General features: G+C 35.2%; 3 protein-coding genes across 5 annotated transcripts in view; 1 reads left to right on the top strand and 2 right to left on the bottom strand.

Moving 5' to 3' along the window:
• The window catches only part of ank2a (ankyrin 2a, neuronal), a 76,955-nt gene extending 68,928 nt beyond the window's left edge, over positions 1-8,027 (bottom strand). Inside the window, 1 exon segment of the mRNA XM_058780378.1 lies at positions 7,540-8,027. Coding sequence (XP_058636361.1) covers positions 7,540-7,662 — 123 coding nt within the window. The 5' untranslated portion in view covers positions 7,663-8,027.
• Positions 8,028-9,133: 1,106 nt separating this feature from the next.
• On the bottom strand, positions 9,134-13,863 carry LOC131534511 (histone PARylation factor 1). 2 transcript variants are annotated; one of them, XM_058767776.1, is made up of 9 exons: positions 13,719-13,863; positions 13,434-13,482; positions 12,903-13,077; positions 12,530-12,716; positions 12,291-12,389; positions 11,822-11,972; positions 11,558-11,645; positions 11,214-11,386; positions 9,134-10,433 (listed from the first exon to the last, which is right to left on the bottom strand). In XM_058767776.1, exons 1-9 carry the CDS (start codon positions 13,823-13,825, stop codon positions 10,302-10,304), a joined length of 1,161 nt encoding a protein of 386 aa, XP_058623759.1. In that variant the 5' UTR covers positions 13,826-13,863; the 3' UTR covers positions 9,134-10,301. The 2 variants fall into 2 exon arrangements, with proteins under 2 accessions (XP_058623759.1, XP_058624194.1); XM_058768211.1 differs by lacking the exon at positions 13,434-13,482 and having other exon boundaries at positions 9,171-10,433.
• A 403-nt stretch (positions 13,864-14,266) lies between these two features.
• On the top strand, positions 14,267-20,624 carry mgarpb (mitochondria localized glutamic acid rich protein b). 2 transcript variants are annotated; one of them, XR_009271531.1, is made up of 4 exons: positions 14,267-14,486; positions 16,861-16,964; positions 17,076-17,148; positions 17,518-20,624. XR_009271531.1 is itself a non-coding variant. In XM_058777329.1 (4 exons), the coding sequence occupies exons 1-4, from the start codon at positions 14,414-14,416 to the stop codon at positions 18,952-18,954; spliced, it is 507 nt and encodes a 168-aa protein (XP_058633312.1). In that variant the 5' UTR covers positions 14,267-14,413; the 3' UTR covers positions 18,955-20,624. The 2 variants fall into 2 exon arrangements, 1 of the variants encoding a protein (XP_058633312.1); XM_058777329.1 differs by having other exon boundaries at positions 18,698-20,624.
• Positions 20,625-21,655: the final 1,031 nt, after the last annotated feature.

Consider the following 21,655-nt stretch of genomic DNA (forward strand, 5'->3'; position numbering starts at 1 on the left):
GGTGCACCCCCTTCTTTAGAACAGCATAATGCACTTCCAAAACTGTGGCAACAAAGATGGAAACATAATTAATGTATTTAAAAATAGAATTGTCTAAAATGACTGTACCCATATGTACAAGTCATTGCTGTTTCCTACTACATCCTATCATACTACTCTATAATAGACTATGATTGTCATCTATACCAAAAGCATACAGTACATGATAAACCATTCACTCACTGATTTAGTGTCTGAATCATCTTAAATTAACTTAGAGTGCCTGCAAAAAAGAAAACACATTTAGAGAAATCAAATAGCAGTAAACCTGGTGACTCTGAATCCAGAAGCTTCTTATTCTTAGCCCAGCTCATTTGATTCTGCATGTACTCTGGAGGAAAGGAAGGACACGTGCGGTGAAAATGAATGCGACTGGAAGATATGAAACTGAATGCACTCTAATTTGATTTGAAGTTGCTAGTTTCCAGTTAGGGCTTCTATCGCACTCCCTTTGTTGGTCTGGGTTTAGCTTAGTCACTTTCTTTTGAATCAGGTGGTTCTTGGACAGAGTACACTTCAAAATGGACAGGAATTTATGCAGAGAGCCAAAAGTCTGGACAAATGTCACTGATGTCTTAATGACCACATGTCAGTTCAGGAAGAATCCATGAACACCACATTTCTCATTGGATTGAAAATTGCATGTTTATAAGTTTAATAAGCATTTGATTTATATGGCTTTTTCGCACAACAGCACCACATTTTTTAAATTTCAGGGATGTATTTCTCAAAATCAATATTTTTGAAATAAATCTTGTATGCTCACAGAAGCTGCATTTATTTGATCAAAATATAGTAAAACTAGTAATATTGTGAAATATTATTACAAATTAAAATAACAGTTTTCTATTTTAAAATATAATTTCAGCATCATTCCTCAGTGTCACATAATCCTTCAGAAATCATTCCAATATTCTGATTTGCTGCTATTATTATCAATGTTGAAACCAGTTGTTCTACTTAACATTTTTAGGAAAACCGTCAATTTTATCTTCAGGTTTCTTTGATGAGTATGAGGTTCAAAAGAACAGCTTTTATTTTATTTTATTTTTTATTTTTGTTTTGTTTTTTTGGGCAACAATTGTAAAAAATCTTACTGGACCCAAACTTTTGAACAATAGTATATATCATAGAGATTAATTGGCATAAAATTACAGCTTTAAAATGGCATTGGTATTTGCCATATTAAAGCTGTAAGGAATCTCAATTTTCAATGTATCAAGTATCAAGATTTTAAATTATTGAATTTTCAAAACATATCTTTTCCCACACACTGCCATAATGTGATCTGGATGCAGAGGATATGTTCTGCAGACTAAAACATCAGATCTATTGTGCAGTGGAAAGAGCCACACCCTAAAACAACTGATTAATAATACATCATGTGACTTCAAATTACGGGCTTTGCCAACTTAATTCTGCCTGACAATGACAAAATAATAACTTCAGCATCACCTTTGAAAAAGTGAAGGTGAGTTTTGAAAAAGTGAAGGCGTGTATTGAAGGACTGAGAAAAAGCGAGGGAAAGAAAGGACGGATCAATAAAAGTATGCAGACAGCAGACGGGACAGCAATCACATCAGAGCATCAGCAAGCTTCAGTAAACACACTCTACTCAATTTGCTCTCTGGGAAGGGCAGGCTATTGTGTATGCATGTGTGTGTGATGAGCCATTCTGTCTGCCCTCTCCTTATAGATGCTTTCAAGTAGCATGCGGCATAGGACATTACCTTGGCAGACACGTCATTTTTGGGACGCTTTCCATCTGTTAAGGTGTGTGAGGTGAGCTGAACCTGTATTTGTCTTTATACTGTATGTGCATAGAGTATTTCCATCACTTCTACTTAACCAGGAGAATCGACCTAAAGACTAAGGCACTATGTCTATTTGTTTATTTATCCTTCCAAGGGCTTGGAAACCATTTCAAATTTCGACTTTTTAGAAGACAATCATTACTTCTCAAAGGACCAGTTCCTTAATGCATCCACCACATCTTACAAATTGTTCCTAATCCATCCACCCATCTGTTTTTCACCCGTCCTCAAGCTGTCATTGATCCATTTTCCACTCTTACGGGAAGTCTGATTGATGTTTCATAAATATTTTAACGTATGAGATGCATTTCCATGTCCCACACTCTCACCCTCACCCCTCAAAAAAATTGCCAATCAGGTGGATTAAAGCAAGGCACTGCAGTCAAATTTATAGTTTTTTTCCCCTGCACTAGTTCATTTTTTCTTTTTCTCAAAAATTCTGGCTCATGCGCTGAGCCAGAAATCTCCACTTCAGTAGCACATACATACACCAATTATTATAGTTTTATTCCTATATTATGAAAGTATTATGAGGGATTTTTGTTTATATCATTTGACTGGAACTCTACCATACAGCCTGCTGTAGTTTAGCAAACATCAACATTTATAGCTTCTGTGCAAAGTTTCATATGGCATCGAAATCATAATGTGGGCAATGATGATAATGGATGATCATGGTCAATAATGATGATCATTAAAGTTTTAAGTTGTGTGTAGACAGTGCTGGACAGCGAGGTTGCTATAGAAACAGTCCTCAGAGGGCAGGCCAGGCCTGGCACCCACTACCCACAATGCAACAGCATGCAGCTGTGTAATGCAATAAAAAACCCTTCTGCTCCATTACAGTCTCCTTCCTGTACATCACATCATACTTCCCCCACAGGGAGGAGGGAGAGAGAGACTGAGTGAGTGAGTGAATTATGGACAAATAGAGGACAAGAGAGAAATGATGAACAGAAACGGCGAGCCACACGAGATCTACACATTGTATAGCACCTGTCCAGATAAGTTTTGGCTGTAAAATAAGTTATAGCTGAAAGCAGTGCCATAAATGATTGAGTATAATACATCATAATGCGCATGGAACTGCAGGATGTTGGCAACATGGTGATATATTAATGAGAAAACTTCACGGCATCACGGCAGATTGATAATTCCACTCTCTACTATTCAAAAGACTATTAGTTACTTTGTATGTGAACTTGAAGGGGTTGCAGAATTACAGAGCATCTATTAGCCTCAGTATAAGTGAAAGAATGATAGAAAAGGTGGAGTCCTCTGAATTTCAGACAGGCAATAATATTCTCATTAATACATACAGTATACAAGAAATTCTAACAGAATTATTCCTGTTGGATCTAAATCTTTGAAAAAGAGTTATGTGACATGAATACAATGATATACTAATATTTCATGTTATTAGATCACACACAGTATGTTCACTGACCACCTGATGCATATTACACACAGAAATAGCAATACCATATTTTGTTTTCATTTTAATTTTAAGTTTTTATCCTGATGTGTATTTTGTCATTTTTATTTTTAATAAGTCTAAATGGTTATTTTAATCAGTTATTTTAGTTATAATAGGTACATTAAACTAAAAGAAAATAAGAAAAGTTGCTAAAACTGCTGAAGTAAAATAAGCACAATGAGCTGTGGCCAGCACCTTATACATATTAAAGAGTAACTACTTATAAATCTAACAAGGTTGTTAATCCATTGTATATACAGTATTTCATTTGAAGCTATCAGCCTGCATTCTTTCATTTTTTAAAATAATCAATCATTTTTTAAATGAAAACTACATTACCCATGATGATAAAAAATTTACAGCAATCAGAGAATCAAAACAAACAAACTGTGCCAAAAGAACCCTCTAGTGCCTACATACTACCTTTTGCAATAAAAGTGAAATATATTGTTTCTATATATATATAACCATCTTTGAATCGATATTTATATATCCCCTGTTGAAAAATCCAGCATATGCTGGTTAGGTAGGCTATGATTTGAAGCATGGCTGCTGGTTTGAGCTGGTCCTTAGCTATGACCAGCTAAGAACCAGCTTAAACCAACTCAAACCAGCAGCCATGCTTCAAAACATACCTAACCAGCACATGCTGATTTTTTCAACAGGGACTATCAATCATTTTTATCTAAACTGTCATTCACAGTGCTTCATGGGATTGTAGTTCTTTCCCTCATTACAGCTGTCAAGCAAACAGACTTGCACCTTTTTCTTTTTGTCTGATTTTAAAATACTTTTATGTTTTAAGTCAAAGTTTGTAATGATTCACCTCATAGATGGTTTGGTTCATGGCTTACGATGCTTTAAGGTAAATATACTTTCAGGCCCTGAAAATGTGGACAGACACTGTTACACTCTATTAGTCTGCAGGTCATATTTAAGTCATATTTACCGCTGCTTGGTGAAATTTCCAGTCACAAGAATTTTCGCGTGAGAGTGAAAAATGCAAAATCCCAACAGGAGGTCTTCAGATTTCAAGTTGCTGACATGAATTCAACAGAAAGCTACTTGTTTTGAAAGTGATTTCTGTGTGAGCTGTACTTCATAGATCACTACACGATTGACAACGAACCTTTTACTGACGTTTCACTAATGTGACTGCATTGTATGATGGAGGTTCTTAGTAGAATAAGCTGTGAAGTAAACCAGACTTTATACTGACAATTAAAAGTCTCACTATGCCAGTTTATGGCTAAATCTCACCACATTATTACCTTAGAAAAGGTCCATTCTTTGTCATATATTTGCAAAATAAAATTGTGTCACACAAATAGCTTAAACATCCCAATTATGCTGAAAATACCAAACACTTTGCCCACTACAGTGCTCTGTACAGCAGTGTTTGTGACACTCTTCCATCCACTCGCAACTGGTTCCATGCAGCTGAAGTGCAATCAAATACCACCCTCCCAACCAGCCCTGCAGGTAGAAACACACTACCCACTCCTGAGGGGAACCAGAGTATGGCGGCAGGAATGACTAGACTGATGGTAGCCTATTTTTAGACCTGCATCACAAGCACCATAACTTAGTAGGCCTGTTGTTCTCGGACCACTCCCCTCCTCTATTCATCCCACTGAAGAAGTTAGCACACAGAATTTAGGAATAGATTGCAGTTTAATTGAATTAAACGATGCAATATTACTTCCTAAACTGACTGCTGTAATTACTTCAAACCAAGATCACACTGCATTTATTAATTGCTAGACTTCCACATATTCAAATGAACATTGTTTTAGCCAGTGAACAGACTTTAGGAGTGCCAGTAGATGGTATCCATGCAATAAGATGATGCCTGGGTGTATACGCCTGCAGTGCTTGGTCCATTACTGAAATCTAATTACCCAGAGAGACCCTGACAGCACTCTCTCATATCATAACTCAGGACCCAATAGGAAACTGCATTAGAGTGTGTTTGACAGGAAATAGCTGTGGAAGACGAGTTCTGCCCAGTCTTTTAGCATATGCACAACAGGTTACTTGATATTTTTAAGCTGTGCATATTCCATATAATCTATATCTGTATCATATTTGCTGAATGAAATCCAATGCATGTTGTTTCTTACAAATTTTGGGGTGCTGATTTAAAAAATATTCCTTTCTCACAACACATGATGTGCATTTTGTAGCATTTTTACTTGCGACAACCATTTGTAAGGTGAAGAAATTTGTATTATCCACTAATCACCAGAAAAAGCTGCCACAAAAAAAGATATGATTCCTATCTTCCTTTGTGCCAGCTTTTCACATGTTTGAGTGATTCTGAATGCATTATTTTGTGCCTAATCCTGATTTCAAGGTTAGAATTATGGCCAGTGACAGAAGAACATGCAAACTTATTGTTTGAAGCTACAGCTGTGGGTGTTTTTATACATGCAAACAGCAACTGAAAATGACATATTTTGTGGGAAAAAATAAATTGTAAGTAAAAACATATATTTTGAATACTTCATGTCATTAAAACTTCTCACATTTGACTGTTTTTGTTATTTTGACAAGAGCATTAAAGCTGACAACAACATTGTTTGAAAAATCATTCTTAATTTGTGGAAAAAAATGTACAGGATGATTTTTTTTTTTTTTTTTTTGTAGGTTTTTCAACCCAGCATCATCAAATTATGTAATATTGGGCCTTTTTTACAATTAAGCAGAATTATTATTATTATTTAATTTCAAGGTGCAGGTCTGTGTTATATGGGAGCCTGTTTCCGCCAATGAATAATAATAAAAATAATAATAATTCTTGTTTATCTATAACAGCTCTGACTTTTTTCTCAAAGTTTGAGTTTATATCCCTCGCAATTCTGAGAAAAAGTCTGAATTGTGGGATATAAACTCAGAATTGATACAAGAATTATGCAAAGCATTGTCATGGCTGAACAATTTCATTCATACCAGCTAAATCTGACAAGAGCACTTGGCAAAGGGTGCAACCATGATGTCAGAGCAGAAACAGTGAGAAGACTGATTTAGGATACATCAGAATGGAGAGATGAAAGGCGAATTTAGACCTAGAGTTTAAATGTAGTTCAACAGACCATGAAGAAAAACCCACCACAGGCACTAAGCCTTGACAGCTCTAAAAGTGAAATAATAAAGAAAATAGAGTGGAAAATATCTCTGGGAAAGCTCCGAGCAACAAATCACACAGGCTACACCTTTGAGTGGCACGGAAGGGCATCTATGCATCCATGCAGACAAGCTAATGCCCTACATGACTCAGCCAGTCCATCACTTATTTATGGCCGGTTTTTATTGATGAATTGGTTTATGAGATTGCAAATAAGCAGACGGGGAAGGTGAGTGAGGCTAAGCTTGTTATTGTAGGGCTCTTAAGAGAATGTGATAGAAAAAACACTGTTTGGACATTCTCTTTTTTTATTTATTTAACAAGCTCTGCAGGGTCATCAGCTGCGATTTCATGCGTAAAACACCACAGTTAATAAACTGAATCTCAAGCAGTGCTACTTAGGAAACATGCCAGAATGGCACCTAAGGATCAAAACAATGCTGCTCTAACCGTGCAGTTTGCCAGGTGTGAAACCACACTAACAGTCAACACACACGGTCACTACAGCATCACGTATAGGCTGGACCAAGATGAAAAGCGAATGCAATAGGCATATACTGGAAAAAAACAAAACAAAAAAACAATATAAAATGGAAAAATATTGTTAGCTCACCATAAAGAAAAATTGTGGTTTTATGAAGTGTGAGAAGTATGTACTGTACATTATTTACGAGACTAAATATTATGCAAGTAAAAAATAAGTCACTGTATAGGCTTTACAGTGAAAATACACGTGACCTAAAAGGAAATATGACTGAATATTGGCTATAGTTAATGGATAGGCTTGCTATGATAAACTTTGTTTGTTAGTATATTTGTACAGTAAATTTAGCAGAATTTTACATAGAGAGACAGATTCGATGTGTCCATGTTTTTACAGAGACAACGCTGCCATTATGAAATGAAACGGGCTACATTGCGATAGTCTACCGATGCTTCAGAAAGATTCGGTAACCAGGACAACGCCTCATCCTCCGCATCATGGACCACAAGACCGCGAAACACGGGTGTCGCGCTCGCCCACACACACACTGAACACCAAAAAGCGAAATGTTTCGATCATTCCACACACGCACACTGACCTGGCGGATGCGGTTCTGGTGGGGTGGAGAGCCTCCTTCGGGTGAGGTATTGTTGGAAGAGGCCATCCTCACGTCTCGGACGGAGCCGCCCCTGCTCTGACTTTCTGCCGAGCTTTTTGACATTCAGGCTCAGCGCGTGATGTCGTCCACGAAACTGAATCTGGCAGTCCCGATACTGCGGTGGTCGAGACCCGTGCTCCGGCCTCAGATGTCAGGGCTGAAGCTCCGACTCATGTTGTGGTTGTACTGGAGAGTGGAGACAGACGAATGTCCTGTGGCGTGACGGTACGGTGCGGTGCGGGTCTCAAGCGCGGTGTCCTGCGGCACTCCCGCGGCTCACATGCACAGGCACCGATGCTGCAGTGCTGAAACACTGACCGAGATGGAGGAGGAATGAGGGTAATTAACGATAAGTCTGAGATAAATACACGATGGTGTAAGAGAGGCGCAATATGAGCGATGTTCTCATCGCTGTGTTGAGTAGACCCCTCCCGTGCTCCTCTCTCCCTCACTCACTCCCCTCCTCCATAAGCCAAACCCCCACTTACACATGACGAGGCAAAATCAAAATCGATTTAATAGCTTATATTTTTGAATATACAGTAACCCAATAGTAGATGGACAGTTATAGCACACCTAAAATTATAAATTTCAGGATTTTATTGCAAAAATCAAACCAAGGTATGTGCAGTGCAAAGCAATTAAGCTATACTACTTTATCTGGGAGCTAACTACTTTTATTCCTAGGATATATTACTGGCAGGTTTCCATGGTGACAACTTACCCCAAATAGCAGGGATATAGTAGCAGCAATACAGTATTTCAGCAATTTACTTGCAGTAATACAGGAGTTACATAAACACAAAATAAAAAATATTTCAAATAAAATTGTGTGTGAGTATATACATATATATATATATATATATATATATATATACTTATTTTACATGTTTATGCTTTAATTATTAGCTTTTTCCATTAAGGAACTCCTTGATGTAATATTTAATGTGCTTCATGTTGCTAATAACAAGTGGAATATGTTCTCTGTTTATTAAAATACAATAATATATAAAATTATATACAGTCAAACCAAAATTTATTCAGACACCTTCAACATTTCGCTAGTTGATTCGCTATAGTTTAGAAAATGGTAATAAAATATGACAAGAACTCAGAGTTAAACTGTCTGAACAAATTCATCTTGATAATGTCTGACGATAACTTTGATAGAAAGGTATGTAATGAATTAAATTTAACAGCTGACAGCTATTCCACCCAAGTACACAATTAGATAAAACCAATTTAGGTCAACCAGTTACAAAGCAATGCTTAATTTTGTTCAGTCTGTGGTGTAAAAAGATTGCATTAACAATTAAAGAAAAACATTTAAGCAAAACATGGTCAGGTCAAAGTGTCTGAATAATTTCTGGTACAAAATTAATCAAATTTTACTGGTAATCCACTTTTTTGGGTATATTTTTGGGTATAATATGTCACAGTTTACTTGTAAATGCAACACGTTGTACAACATGTTTACTTGTAAATGCAACATGTGTCCTGCACCCACGAGTAAAACAAACAAAAAATAAAAAATCTGGCGTCCGAATAATTTTTGGTTCGACTGTTTGTTTATGAAATTTTTCCATTTATTATATACTTACTTAGACTAAGCAAGTCTAATATACATACATACATACATATATATATGTGTGTGTGTGTGTATATCTATATCTCTATCTCTCTATCTATATCTATATATCTATATATTATAAACACTTTTTTAGGCCACTGAAACCTATATTTAGTATACTGATAAAAAAGACTTACATCTGCAGCGTAAGCAAAATTATATCAATTGGACATATTATGATTCACTTTCATCTTTCACACAGCACAGGCAATTAAAAAGAAAAAACAAAAAATATACACTTTATTAAACATCTACTTTGGAACAGTACTGGACAACGATAACGAAATCATCATAACGATGAATGATGATGGAGACAGTAAGAAATTGACACTGCAAACTTATTTTTCTAACTAAGTTTCTCAGTACAGATTACTTAAGGTACCATTTTAACAAGAAACAGCTCACTTTTGCTATGAATAGTGCGTTCTGCTTTCACAAAAATAAACAAACGGACCTGAAACCATAACCAAGATGTTGATCAGCACTCAGCAATCACTGCTCAAATAACCTGGCAAATTGAAGGATTGCTTTCAAGCAACTGGGTTATAGAAAATATGTTAACGGAAATGCAGAAAGCAGTATCATAAATAATATATGCAACATACTGAACTTTCAGCAGCTATAACTCATTTCTCTATGGTTTACTAGACTGACAGTGAGAATCAAAGAAATTCAGGTTTGGAAAGGCACAGTATTGCTCATAAAAAGTTGATTCTCAGGATGAAAAACCTGGTGAGAAAAACTCAATTTGATTTAACTTTTAATGCACAACTGAGCAGTGAGATCTTAAAAAAAAAAAAAAAAGGGGAAAAATGTGCCTATTCATTTTAATTATGTTAAACCAATTAAACTTAAAAACGAAATGTTGAAATTTTAGATCACCAATACATCTTTTAGAAAAGTAAGAGTAATTTAGGTTTAAGAAACTAACCTTTCCTGGACTTTGTTGCATTTCGAATGAAGCAGCAGCACCTAACAGCGTAATTTAGTGCAGTGTAATCTGTCTCTGACCCCACCCCAACACTATTTACAGGAAGTCATTTTGAATAGCTTATCATCCTCTCAGTATACGTCAGACAGCGAGTTGGTCAAGGTTGTCCTGGGAACGGCTGGTGAGGTGCGCCTCCAGTATCTCTCCAAACAGACCTCTCTTCAGCAGATTGTATGCCATTGGCAGCAGCTGACGTACCACTTTATAGAAATACTACCAAAAAGGGAAGAAAAAAAATTGGTCATTTGTCCGGGAGAACTCTATATCATGAGAAATCTGTCAGAAATGGCTATTAAAGTGTCTGTAAAGTGCAAGGACACACTCGCTGGAAAATGGCATTGGATGGAAAGCAGAAAGCTATTAAAAGTAACAGCTATGCAGGCATTAAAAGAAATGTTCTGAGAATATCTGAACTCAAACACTGCATTTGCCTGCAAAGCTTAATGCACAGTCCATACCGAAATTAAAATGTAAAAAAAAGAAAAAAAATTTCTGGATGAAATGCTTGTCTTTGCAAAATATTAATGTAAACAGTCAGTTACATCATAAGTGGCAAACAGACAGGAAAAATTTATTATTTCTGTTCATTATGTCTTACAATGTAAATCTACTGCCGACCTGCTGAGACATGAGACCTAAAGACCTGCTGAGGTATAATATCCTTTGAACAATAAACAAACAGCAATATTGTCTGTTCTATGGCTTATAATTTGCTTCTTTGTTCTTTATTTTATTATTATCTTCTATTCTTTTTATTATTAAACTTATATCCAAGAAATCTTTATGTAACTAAAATGTTTTAAATACATAAATAAAACTGTTAAAGACCATGTTTAATAGTAAATTAGTAGTTCCTGACTAACTTTTGGCATCCAGATACATAAGGTAAAGACAACCGAGAAAAAAAAACACCAAGTAGTATAAATATAAATTTGAGCAAGGATTTAAGGTTGAACTTTAGTTGGATTATTTGTATGTGTGTGTTAATCTTACATGTGAGCCATAACAGAACAGATCTATCCCCAGCTCATAGCCCATGCCGTAGTCACATTCATCATTGGCAAATTGAACAAAGGTGATCATTTCCTGGATGGGCGCAAAAGCTTTCATTCTCTCCTCATCATCTTTGGCCTCTGCAATCGCTTTGCAGATCTTCTTCAGACTTGCTAAAGGTAAACAAAATGAAGAAGGAAAAACTGTAAACTAAAATCTTACTGTTTTGTCTCCCATTATACATTTTGATAGTGTTGTTGCATAATACAATGCAACAGCAGCATTTTTTTCACACACTCTCCCAGTAGCCACTGTTAAAGGTTGTGAGAGACTTTCAGGTTTACCATCAGTTTCTGGCAATTCTCTATATCCAACATTATTTTTATCCACTGGAACCACAATTCCTGCACCATGAAATGTCTTTGTGACCACCTACAGAAGAAAAAAAAAAACAGACTGGAAATAAGCTAATAATTTTTATTTACTGATTGCATTATCATTTATTTGTTTAAAGAAAGCTCAACACATCCCAGTTATTTCCACACATATTTTACACAGGTAAAGAGGTGGTTCTGTCAAATCATTTTACATCACGTTATAAAACGTACCTTTTTCTCTCTTTGTTTCATAGCTTTAGTTTTCTGCTCCAGAGGCAACTCCAACCTCTCTGCCTCTCGCTTTAAATCATCTTCTAACAGGTCCAAAGCTGCTTCGTTCTTCTGTTGTCCCCTCTCCTTCCTTTTCTTCTGCAAAAACAGCCTAGATGGTGTGGCAGGAGAGAGAATAACATTATGCAAAGAGAAAGATGAAAAATATTTTTTTTATATTGAAATATTATAGAATATTAAAAACAAACAAATGATTTGTGTCACATTCAAAATTTAAAAAAAAAAATTCTCTCTCTCTTATTTTAATTTTAATTAATTTGTCACACCAACGGACCAATTAAAATAAACTAATGAAGGCAATAGAATTGTTAAAAATGAATAAAAATAAAACTTGGAACCTGAAATGGTGACCAGTCACAGCATCTATATACGTTTTAATTTATACTCATTATTTACTGAAGACACTCACAGAACAGCTGCAAAGATGTTGTCCCCCATCTGTGTGATGGTACAGCCCTTTTTGGCTTCATTCTCCCCAATGAACACAGGCAAAGCATCAGGCAAATCTCTGTGCAGGGAGACATGTACAGTGAGGAACTCACACTGAGACACAGCATTATTTTAGCCACAATACAAAAAAATCTGTATGTGCCAAGAATAGCTAATGCAATCACCCTTGAAACTTTTTTGCAACAGATAAACAGTCACCTGAAGTAGCCCATGTGGTGCTGGGTGTCTAAGTTGCCCTGTATAATGGTCTGAAACTCTGGAGGATCATAGAAATAACGCCAGTGAAGGTGGAAGTTGGGTTGAGAGGCAGATGAGCTTTTGTGCTTTTTGGACAGGATATCAAACGGGCCAACTAGCCGAAGCCCAAGTGTTTCCTTTAGGGCACCTGTAAAGCACACAAAAACACATGCAAAGATTAAACACCAGTGCAACAAGACAAAATTAAGTTAATACTGTAATATATTTATGAGAGTATATTTAATAATTTGAGGATGCATATGATGATAATACTGCAAAAACATATGCGAATAGTGCTGGTATGGATATGGAACAATCAATTAAACACAGATACCTTGTGGACAGTCAGCATTAAGACCCTTGCAAAATTCCCAAAACTGGAAAAAATCATCGGGCATGCGCAGCTTGTATAATTTTTCCACTTCTTCTCTCATTTCCCCTGTGATAGTGGTCTTCTCGTCCCTCTGCCCTTCTTTTGCTTTTTTCACCACCCCGTTTGGTGTTTCTGTCTGGAACAGGCAACATTTGAATAAGTTAAATAAGCAGAAATAAATAATTTCTGTAATGAAATAATAATAAAAAGACAGGATGAGAGACATAACTTTTCTAACATTTGAGCAAACGTCGACCAGGAGATCATCTTAAACTTATTATTTTATGGCAGTAACAAAAAAATTGAAATAATCTGTTCTTCATTAAAAAAGGAAACAGTGTTTAATAAAATTGCCCTATATTAAGACAAATAAACAGGTCTGTTTTAGTCTAAAACGAAATTACTGCAATAATGAACAAACACTACAATGTCTGTAACCTGTCTGTCACAATGAACTAAAGTCAGATGAAGGATACATAAACTGTTTAGCACCTGATAAAATGTTGACACGTTTTGGGAAACTGACTGCAAGTAAATAGCACTGAAGACACGAACAGAGATTTACATGGTGATTATTTACACAATATTTAACAGCATTGATTGAATGTACAAACAAAATAATAGAAGTGTAACGTTAGTTGATGCTAAAGGCATATGAACCACAATCATTCACAAACGAGCTACAGCATATAACCTCTCAGTAAATACTCAAAGTAATAGTTTAACTGAACACTTTACTCTAGCTGGCCACGAACTAATGAAGTTTATATAATGTACCTGCGGCAAAGATCTGGGTTTTCTTTTCCCGCGCCCCGCCATGCCTGCTGTTTTTTTCCCGCAGTCTCCACGTAAAGCGCTGCAGCCAGTAGAAAAGCTCTGAACATCCGGTAGCGATTTCAAAATTAAAGTCGTGACTTGTAATTTGTTTTCATCATCTTGTCCCTACTGAATAAAATGCACAAACGCCTATGTCAAAAGCAAATGTTTATTTTTGTCCAGATATTTTTTTTTAGAATAGCATTTTTGGATTATAAATATTTTTTTTTTTTTGTTTAATATTTAGAGTAAAATTTATATTCATATTTATCTTCATCATAAACATACAAATAGCAACGTATAATGTAATTTACAGTAAGTATACAAAGAAATATTCATTTTTTTATTTTATTTTCTATCTTATCTTATAATTTTCTATTGCAATGTTAGATACTGTAATAGAATCAATAGTTTATTCGGTTTTAATTTTTATTTATTTGTTTTGTTTTTTAAATTCTGTATTTATAGCAGTGTAAATGGGATTATTTCGACTATTCACAGACCACGTGTAGCCTAAATGATGCATGACGTGACACAGAGGGAGGTGGCAGGGAGTTTAAAAGGATCAGTCTGTGAGATAGACACGCTTGTGGCAACTAAATTTGTTAGTTCAAGTTTTAAGTAACTCCGATTCTGGATCCACAGCACCGATAATAATGATGTTCTGCAGAGCGGCTTGGCAAAGGCTCGCGCCTCTGGCACGTACAACACTCACTCCTTTCAGCAATGGTAAGAAAACATCGATTTCCAGTCTTTCAATCAATATTCAATGCTGTTTCGATTTTACAAATGAAATTCACCAGCCTACACTTCGCAGGCTAAAAGATAGAAATAGAGCTATGTTACAAATATAACAAAGAGTGCATGTTCCAAAAGTAAAAAGCGCGTAAACTATGAAATATGAAATGAAAACTGTGAAAATGGGAGAAAGTAACTGGACACTTTTGGACAATTTTAATTATTCTTTTAGGAGGCGTGTCAGTGGTTACGACTTTACCCCAATCTAGAACACTGAGTTCTACTGTTTGTTATGTAACAAGTGAGATATGCTCATCAAATACATCCCAAAGTAAGCATAAAATATAGAAAATGCAACATTGTTTCTATTATCGTATATCAGTAAACTAGAAAGACCTCTTTTGTCTTTGCATTTGGAAGAGACCCGTGAGTGTTTTATGTAACAGAATATTCAGAGATTCTGTCTATTGTAGGTTTTTTGTGTGTGTGGTTTTGTATTACAGTGTCTAGAAGGTATTATTTTATGATTGGTATAAATGTTGTGATAAGTCGAATGTTATGACTTTTTTTATTTAAGGCGAGATATGATTGAATTTTTTTTTAAAGACGAGTGTTTCATTTTGTTTCATTTAAAAAAAAATGTTTGACATCAGCATTTTTCTGAATTTGAAGTTTGTTTTTAATGCAGAGTTTTCCATAACAGACAGCTGGAACATGTAAACCCTTCCCTGCTCCAGTGCATCTGTGGGAAATAGCTGAGTTTGATCTGTTTAAAGTTAATTTCCTGTCAAAGGATTCACTCGGTTTGAACTGTGTGCAAGTTTTTTTTTGTTGTTGTTGTTGTTTTTAAGTTTGCCCCTTCATTATTGTTTTAAAATATGAAGATCTTCTGGCCCATTTGACTTTGAGGGCTGGTCAGTTTTCTTGCTGACTCAGCATTCTGTGCATGATTGAACTGATGTATTCACAAAATCTGCTCAGGCATTTTTTAAAACTACCCAAATATTTGAAGAGGGCCCTATGCAGGGCTCTCTGCCAGCATGAATTTGCCTAAGGTTCTGCACATTGACATGTCTGCTGTCTCCATGCTATGCCAGTGTTTTACGTGTGCAGCTATCACTGTTTTCAGAGAGCAGGACTGTCCTGGACACCTGCTGGTCTACCTTCACCTTAACAGTCTATTGACGCAGCCGTAAATGAGATTAAATGTATAAATGAGGCACAGGCCACCTTGGTGCAGACAGTCACCTTGCTATTGGAGTTGCTCCTGAAATTCATGCTGGGTTCTAGTAGAAATAACTATTTCAAGTCTAGAGTTTGAGATGTGACAGTATCCTGTGCATGTGCTTCAGTGGGATGAAGTGTTGCTTTAGAGAGAGGGTGGGAGGGGCAGTTTAACTGTTGGACATTGTGTTCCCTTCTGCTGCTTCACTGCAGCTACACAGAGGATGTGTGTTTGCCTAAATGCATGCACAGACACAAAAGCCTAAAACATGCTTGCTGTATCAGGTTTATCTGGTCCCTTGTAACTTTGCATGTCACTTAAAATGTCCACTCATCCACGATACAACTTTATTAGCGGCACAATTGTTTATTGTTCACATTTTTTTTTTAAAACTGAAATGTTTTTTTCACTCGTTTTTGGATCATCAGTTTTTAAAATTAAACCAGTAAAGCCTGACATATGAAGTAATAGTCAGAAAATGAATTATGAAACTGAACATTTACATGAGGCTTTTATGGCTAACACTATGAAATTGGAGAATTTGATGCATTTGCTGATATTTATCTGGTCAAAAAGTATATGATTACATTCTGATAGCTTATAACATACATTATTGAGATCTTTATAACAGTATAGCAACTATAAAATGCATGCACGTATCAGCTGTCACTCTATATCTTCCAATAATTCAACCTAGTTAGATGCTTTCTGTGGGTTTTATTATGAGGGTAAAATATATAATGCAATGTAATAAATTGATGATTGAGAACTAAAAAGCCTGATGTATCATATTTGGTATACTCATATTTTAACATGATTTTTCTAAAAAACAATGTATGGATAATCAAGTTAAGTCCGTTAAGTGTTCATCAAAAATGGATGCACTATCAGATGACAGAATGCATATCATAGATTGTATCAAAGTTTTGATTTTGCTGACAATTTAGAGGCCCTAAAATTTGAGTATCAAATATGATACAGTAGCCTTTATAGGGTTATTAATAAAAATGATTGTATTAGATTTTCATATTTCAAAACTGAAGGAAAACTCTTATTTATTCAATGAATTCTATTACTAAAATAGTTTGTAACTGGTTAATTTGCATGAACTGATACATGTCTCCATTTATCTTTTAATAGCTGTATTTCCTACACGACAGATGTCCTTTGGTCTACCAGCGTCCGGCACAAACATAGCTTACGTGGTACTTGGTGGAAGCTCACTTACTGCTGCTCTTGTTTATGTATGTATTTTTATTTATTTTATTTAAAATACTTTGTAAGTGTTATTATTGTAATTTTTACAAAAACCAACCATTCATCTAATCTTTGTTTCCACTTTTATCCTTCTACAGGCTTATAAGACAATAAACTCTGACAGTGCAAGATATAATGAAAGAATTGCTCAACTCGAGGCCAGACCTAAAAGTAAGTTTATTTTATTTTGTGGCATAGTAATGTTTTTATCTGAATACTTGTTTTCATTTTGGCTGATCAAGATCACAGTTAATCTTTCAGCATCAGTAAAGCGGAAATAATGTACACAGACAGATGGGATTAGATTCCCATTCAGAGTTCTTTTATTCTTGGATTCTCTGAATTGATGGATGCCGTGAGGCAGGGTGTCAGGTTTTGCCGATGTTCTGGTATGTGCATGTTAGTGCAGTTCCTCAGGTCTGATCCTCTTTCTGCAGCTACTCGGCAGCCTTTAATCTAGCTACATTTAGAGCAGCTTTCACTTGTTTACTTCTCTTGTTTGCGTGTTGTTAACCAACTTACTTTTTGTTCTCCCATCAGGTGAGGAGGGTGAGTATAAATTTAGCTTCTGTTTTGGCAGCATGTCTGTTTTTGAGCAGCACTCATTAGTCAATAACAAAATTTTCTATAAATTTTGGTCTGTTTCCATTTACTTGTTTTACCTGCAGCAACATGCATCTCACATTTCAGAACAGAAACACTTTTCCAAGAGTAGTTGCACAACTTTTTAGTGTTTGCAACAATTTAAATTGAGGAAAGTAAGCATGATTGATGACATCAATGGAACTTTGAACTTGAAAAGTGCTTTCATATTATCATAATTTGTTTGGTTTTTGGAGAAAAAAAATGCTACTTTTATTGCGCAAAAATGCATTAAATTGACCAAAAGTGTCAATATTACATACTGCACCTATATTTGCATTTTAAAATGCATTAAAACAGAAAACAGTAATTTGTAATTGTAATAATATTTCACAATATTACTGTTTTTAATTTTTTTTTTTTTAAACAAATAAATACAGCATTGGTGAGTAATACTTCCAGAAGTATTAAAAAATCTTACAGATCCGAAAGTGAACTGAACTGAATGGTAATGAATGTTCAACACATATGATATTGTGTGTAATAACCATTTGTTATTAAATCAGTAATTCACCAAAAATGTAATTCCAAGCCCATACGATTGTCTTACTTCCAAGGAACACACAAATTAATTTTGTTTTGTTTGCCTCAAAAATCTATCGTATGTCTTCAGAAACACTTGGTATTATAAAATAATGCAAAATTTAAATTTTTGGGGTGAATCAATCTTTAATCTTAATGTTTTTATTTGTTCAATGCTGGCTTGGTGATGGGTCTACATTGTCTTGAGCTAATCAAGCATCCATGCAAGTTCTTTAAAAACTAATCTGACTAATTCTGAAGTATTAATTAAAAAAAAAAAACATTTCTAATGCTAACTCTAAGAGCTTAGAATCTTTGAAGTGTAATCTGAATGAATGGTTTCTGCTATCTATTTGTATTGTCCTGCTCTCATAATCTCTCTAATGTTGTTCTATTAATGACAGATGGAATTAGTAACACTTAATGCTAACCCTCTTTATTTAGTATAAGAACACATTTCCTAAGTCTGCTTTAACTTTTTAATCACACTTGATCTTGGATTTTCTTTGGATCATGTTGCCTTTTTTTGAAGTTCTGCTTACTGTATTCCATGTAGGAGCAGTGGCCGAGGTAGCCTCAGTAGCCTCAGTAGCAGAAGCATATACGGTTGTGGAAACCACAGCAGCTGAGGTGGTTAATGCAGTGGCGGATCAGACCACAGAACCTGTGGAGACAGCAACCGCAATTGTAGAAGCAGTAGCAGCTGATGCTGAGGAACCTACTGCAACTGTTTTTGAGGATGCCACTGCTGAGGCTGCTGCTCCCATTGCTGAAACAACCGGTGAGGCATCTTCTGCTGAGGAAGCAGCCTGAGTCCCCAGCAGTCTAGATATGTGATTCTTCCCAACCCACATTGGAACGCTCCATTAAGTTGTTAGAGATTCCCATTTTTGTGCTCCTTTTAACTAATTGACTGTGTCCTCTGAACGGAAAGAAGTGTCCCTTTTCAAATTGTGAACTCCACAGGGTGTTAATCCCACAGGTGTGGAGGAGGAGAGGTTGAGGAAGTCCAAAAATAAGTGTTGGAGATTTAAATGAACAAACAAACTAAATATGGAATTTTTTTTTAATTATTATTATTCCAGCCTGTGTTTTGACACTTGAATATCTAATTTAAATCACACAAAGTTTTTAATCTCTCTTCCTTCACCCCCAGTGCATGTGCCTGCTGTAATACTTGTTACTGTGTAGTGTGTACCCACATTATAACATTTTGGCCCGGTTTCACAGACAGGGCTTAGACTAAGCCAGAATTAGGCCATAATTAAATTAGGACATTTAAGTAATTTTTATAAACATGCTTAGAAAAAAAAAAAAACATTACTGGGGTGCATCTTGAGACAAAACAAAGGCACTAATATATTTTAAGATCAGTCAGTGCAAGTTTATTTCATTTGAAACAGCTAAGACTTCCATTTTAGTCTAGGACTAGGCTTAAGCCTGGTCTGTGAAGCCGAGGGATAGTGTCTCATACGTGTGCAGGGAGGCATTTTTCTTAAGTAACATTAAATAATGTTTATTGGCAATAAGAACATGCTAAAATTTTATGGATATGTAGAACTGAATTGAAAATGCTTTATAAATCCCAGGTCAGTTCTTATTTTTTTAATTGAATTTGAATTGTTATAGTAAACAGCATTCAGAATTGTGATATTTAGGGAAGTAGAATTAATATGAACTGAAAGTTGAAGCAATTCATTGTGCAATAACTGTAATTTTAACTAAAAGAAGACCCATCAAGACAAATTTTAAATGAAGTTTAAATTCAGCCTTATAGACCCTATCCATCTTTTTTCAAGCTATTTCCTGTGAATGTGTGAGACTTTCAGTTTATTAGCTACTTTAATTAAATAACTAGTAGAACAACAATTTGCAATAAACTAAAACTAATTAAAATAATACAACAAATGCCAGTTAAATAACTGGATAATGACTGGAAATGGCTGACACCAGATGCATTGCATGTTCAAGTTCAAAATGGCTGTGTGGCACACTTAGATTAAAAACTGAGTGGATACACTGTAAAAAAAAAAAAAAAAGTTGAGCGAACTTAAAAAAACATTTTTTACCAGCTTCAGCAGATTTTTGAGTTTGCTCAACTTGTTCTTGTGGGAGATTCTCAAATTTTTGTTGTATAAACTTAAAACAACAAGTTGAGCCAACTTAAAATTTTAAGGCAACAAACTTCAGCAGATTTTTAAGTTGGCTCAACTTTTTTTTTTTTACAGTGTAGACATGAATACTTCATTTATATATAATTCTTCTAAGCTTATATTTCATACATTGTATTAATACACATGCATTCCAAGCCATTGTGGCCTTATAAGCAATCTTATAAGAGATCTCTTGTTTTTTTTTTTTTTTAAATGACTTGCCATTTTTCTGCCTGTGCATGTTGTCTCTCAGTTATTGGGATGGAAGACAGACATTGTGCCTTTTTTAAATTTTATAATTAGCTTAAATATCTCTTAAAATGTGAACTATCATAAGGAAACATATTGCCAGTGTCACTTGCATATCATAATACTTACATTAGAAACATTTGCTCTTAATCTCAATGCTGTTTTTTGAATTTAGACTTAACCAACTCAGAATTTTTGATTGTTGATTGCAGGTTTTAAAACGGACAAAATATTTGTAAAAATAAAAGTGCTTAAAATATTATTCTTTTTGAGTCTGAATTCAATGCCATTTTCATTGATCCCTTTACATCACAAACTGTAAATGAAATGAAAAAAATAATAAACAAGTTGTCAGTGTATTTACATTATATTTTGTATTTCTGTATATTGTGTGCATTTGTAAAGCTCCTTCCTGTGTTTTCAGTCGGGACGCTTTGCTTAGTTTTGATCATCTGCTTTAAATGTTCCCACATTTCTGTAAATACAAATTAAAACCCACTTCCTTATGCTGGCAAAAATGCATACCAATTGTTGCTCTTAAATTCCATTTTAGTTTGCATACCGGCTTGATTATAATGACTTTAGGCATCTCTTACAGTTAATCTGAGTAAATCTCTCTAATGTGTTGGTTCTTTCGTCACTAATCATAGAGGTTTATGCCACTTATGGTGGCTTAAGGAGATTTCACAATGGTACCACCTACAAATCTAGCTTTGAAAATGGTGGGATATTTCCATGCAAAGTCCTATGTGTGCCCATCACCAAATGGCACTCGGCTGCCCCCTGCTGCTATATGCATTGTAGATACATTGCCATATATTGCAAACAAATATCAGGAAAATGATATTGAGATATAAATCTCCTTTAAATCCAAGTGCAAGGTTCTCAGAAATGGATAGAAAAGGATGTTCTAATGAGCGTCACTTAGCACAACTTTGTGAGGGAATCTTTTGACCCCACTATGTTGTCATTTGTAATGTGTGTTTTTTATTTTTTTTATTTTTATGCAATATAATCTAAAAGTAGCCTACAGTAACACTCATTAACTGATATTATTGGTTCTCCAAGTGTGATTTCAATGTTTCAACCATCAAAAAAAAATAAATACTAGA

Source organism: Onychostoma macrolepis, chromosome 01, assembly GCF_012432095.1.
Source record: "Onychostoma macrolepis isolate SWU-2019 chromosome 01, ASM1243209v1, whole genome shotgun sequence".
Classification (NCBI taxonomy): Eukaryota; Metazoa; Chordata; class Actinopteri; order Cypriniformes; family Cyprinidae; genus Onychostoma; species Onychostoma macrolepis.

What these genes read in the sequence shown, in the direction of transcription:
- LOC131534511 (XM_058767776.1), bottom strand. Translation starts at nt 13,825, where the DNA reads ATGTTCAGAGCTTTTCTACTGGCTGCAGCGCTTTACGTGGAGACTGCG. An exon ending in AACATCTTTGCAGCTGTTCT is followed by an intron (nt 11,973 to 12,290) that starts GTGAGTGTCTTC and finishes CACACCATCTAG; the next exon opens with GCTGTTTTTGCAGAAGAAAA. An exon ending in TGAAACAAAGAGAGAAAAAG is followed by an intron (nt 11,646 to 11,821) that starts GTACGTTTTATA and finishes TTTCTTCTGTAG; the next exon opens with GTGGTCACAAAGACATTTCA.
- mgarpb (XM_058777329.1), top strand. Translation starts at nt 14,414, where the DNA reads ATGATGTTCTGCAGAGCGGCTTGGCAAAGGCTCGCGCCTCTGGCACGT. An exon ending in TTACTGCTGCTCTTGTTTAT is followed by an intron (nt 16,965 to 17,075) that starts GTATGTATTTTT and finishes ATCCTTCTACAG; the next exon opens with GCTTATAAGACAATAAACTC. An exon ending in ACTCGAGGCCAGACCTAAAA is followed by an intron (nt 17,149 to 18,697) that starts GTAAGTTTATTT and finishes TATTCCATGTAG; the next exon opens with GAGCAGTGGCCGAGGTAGCC.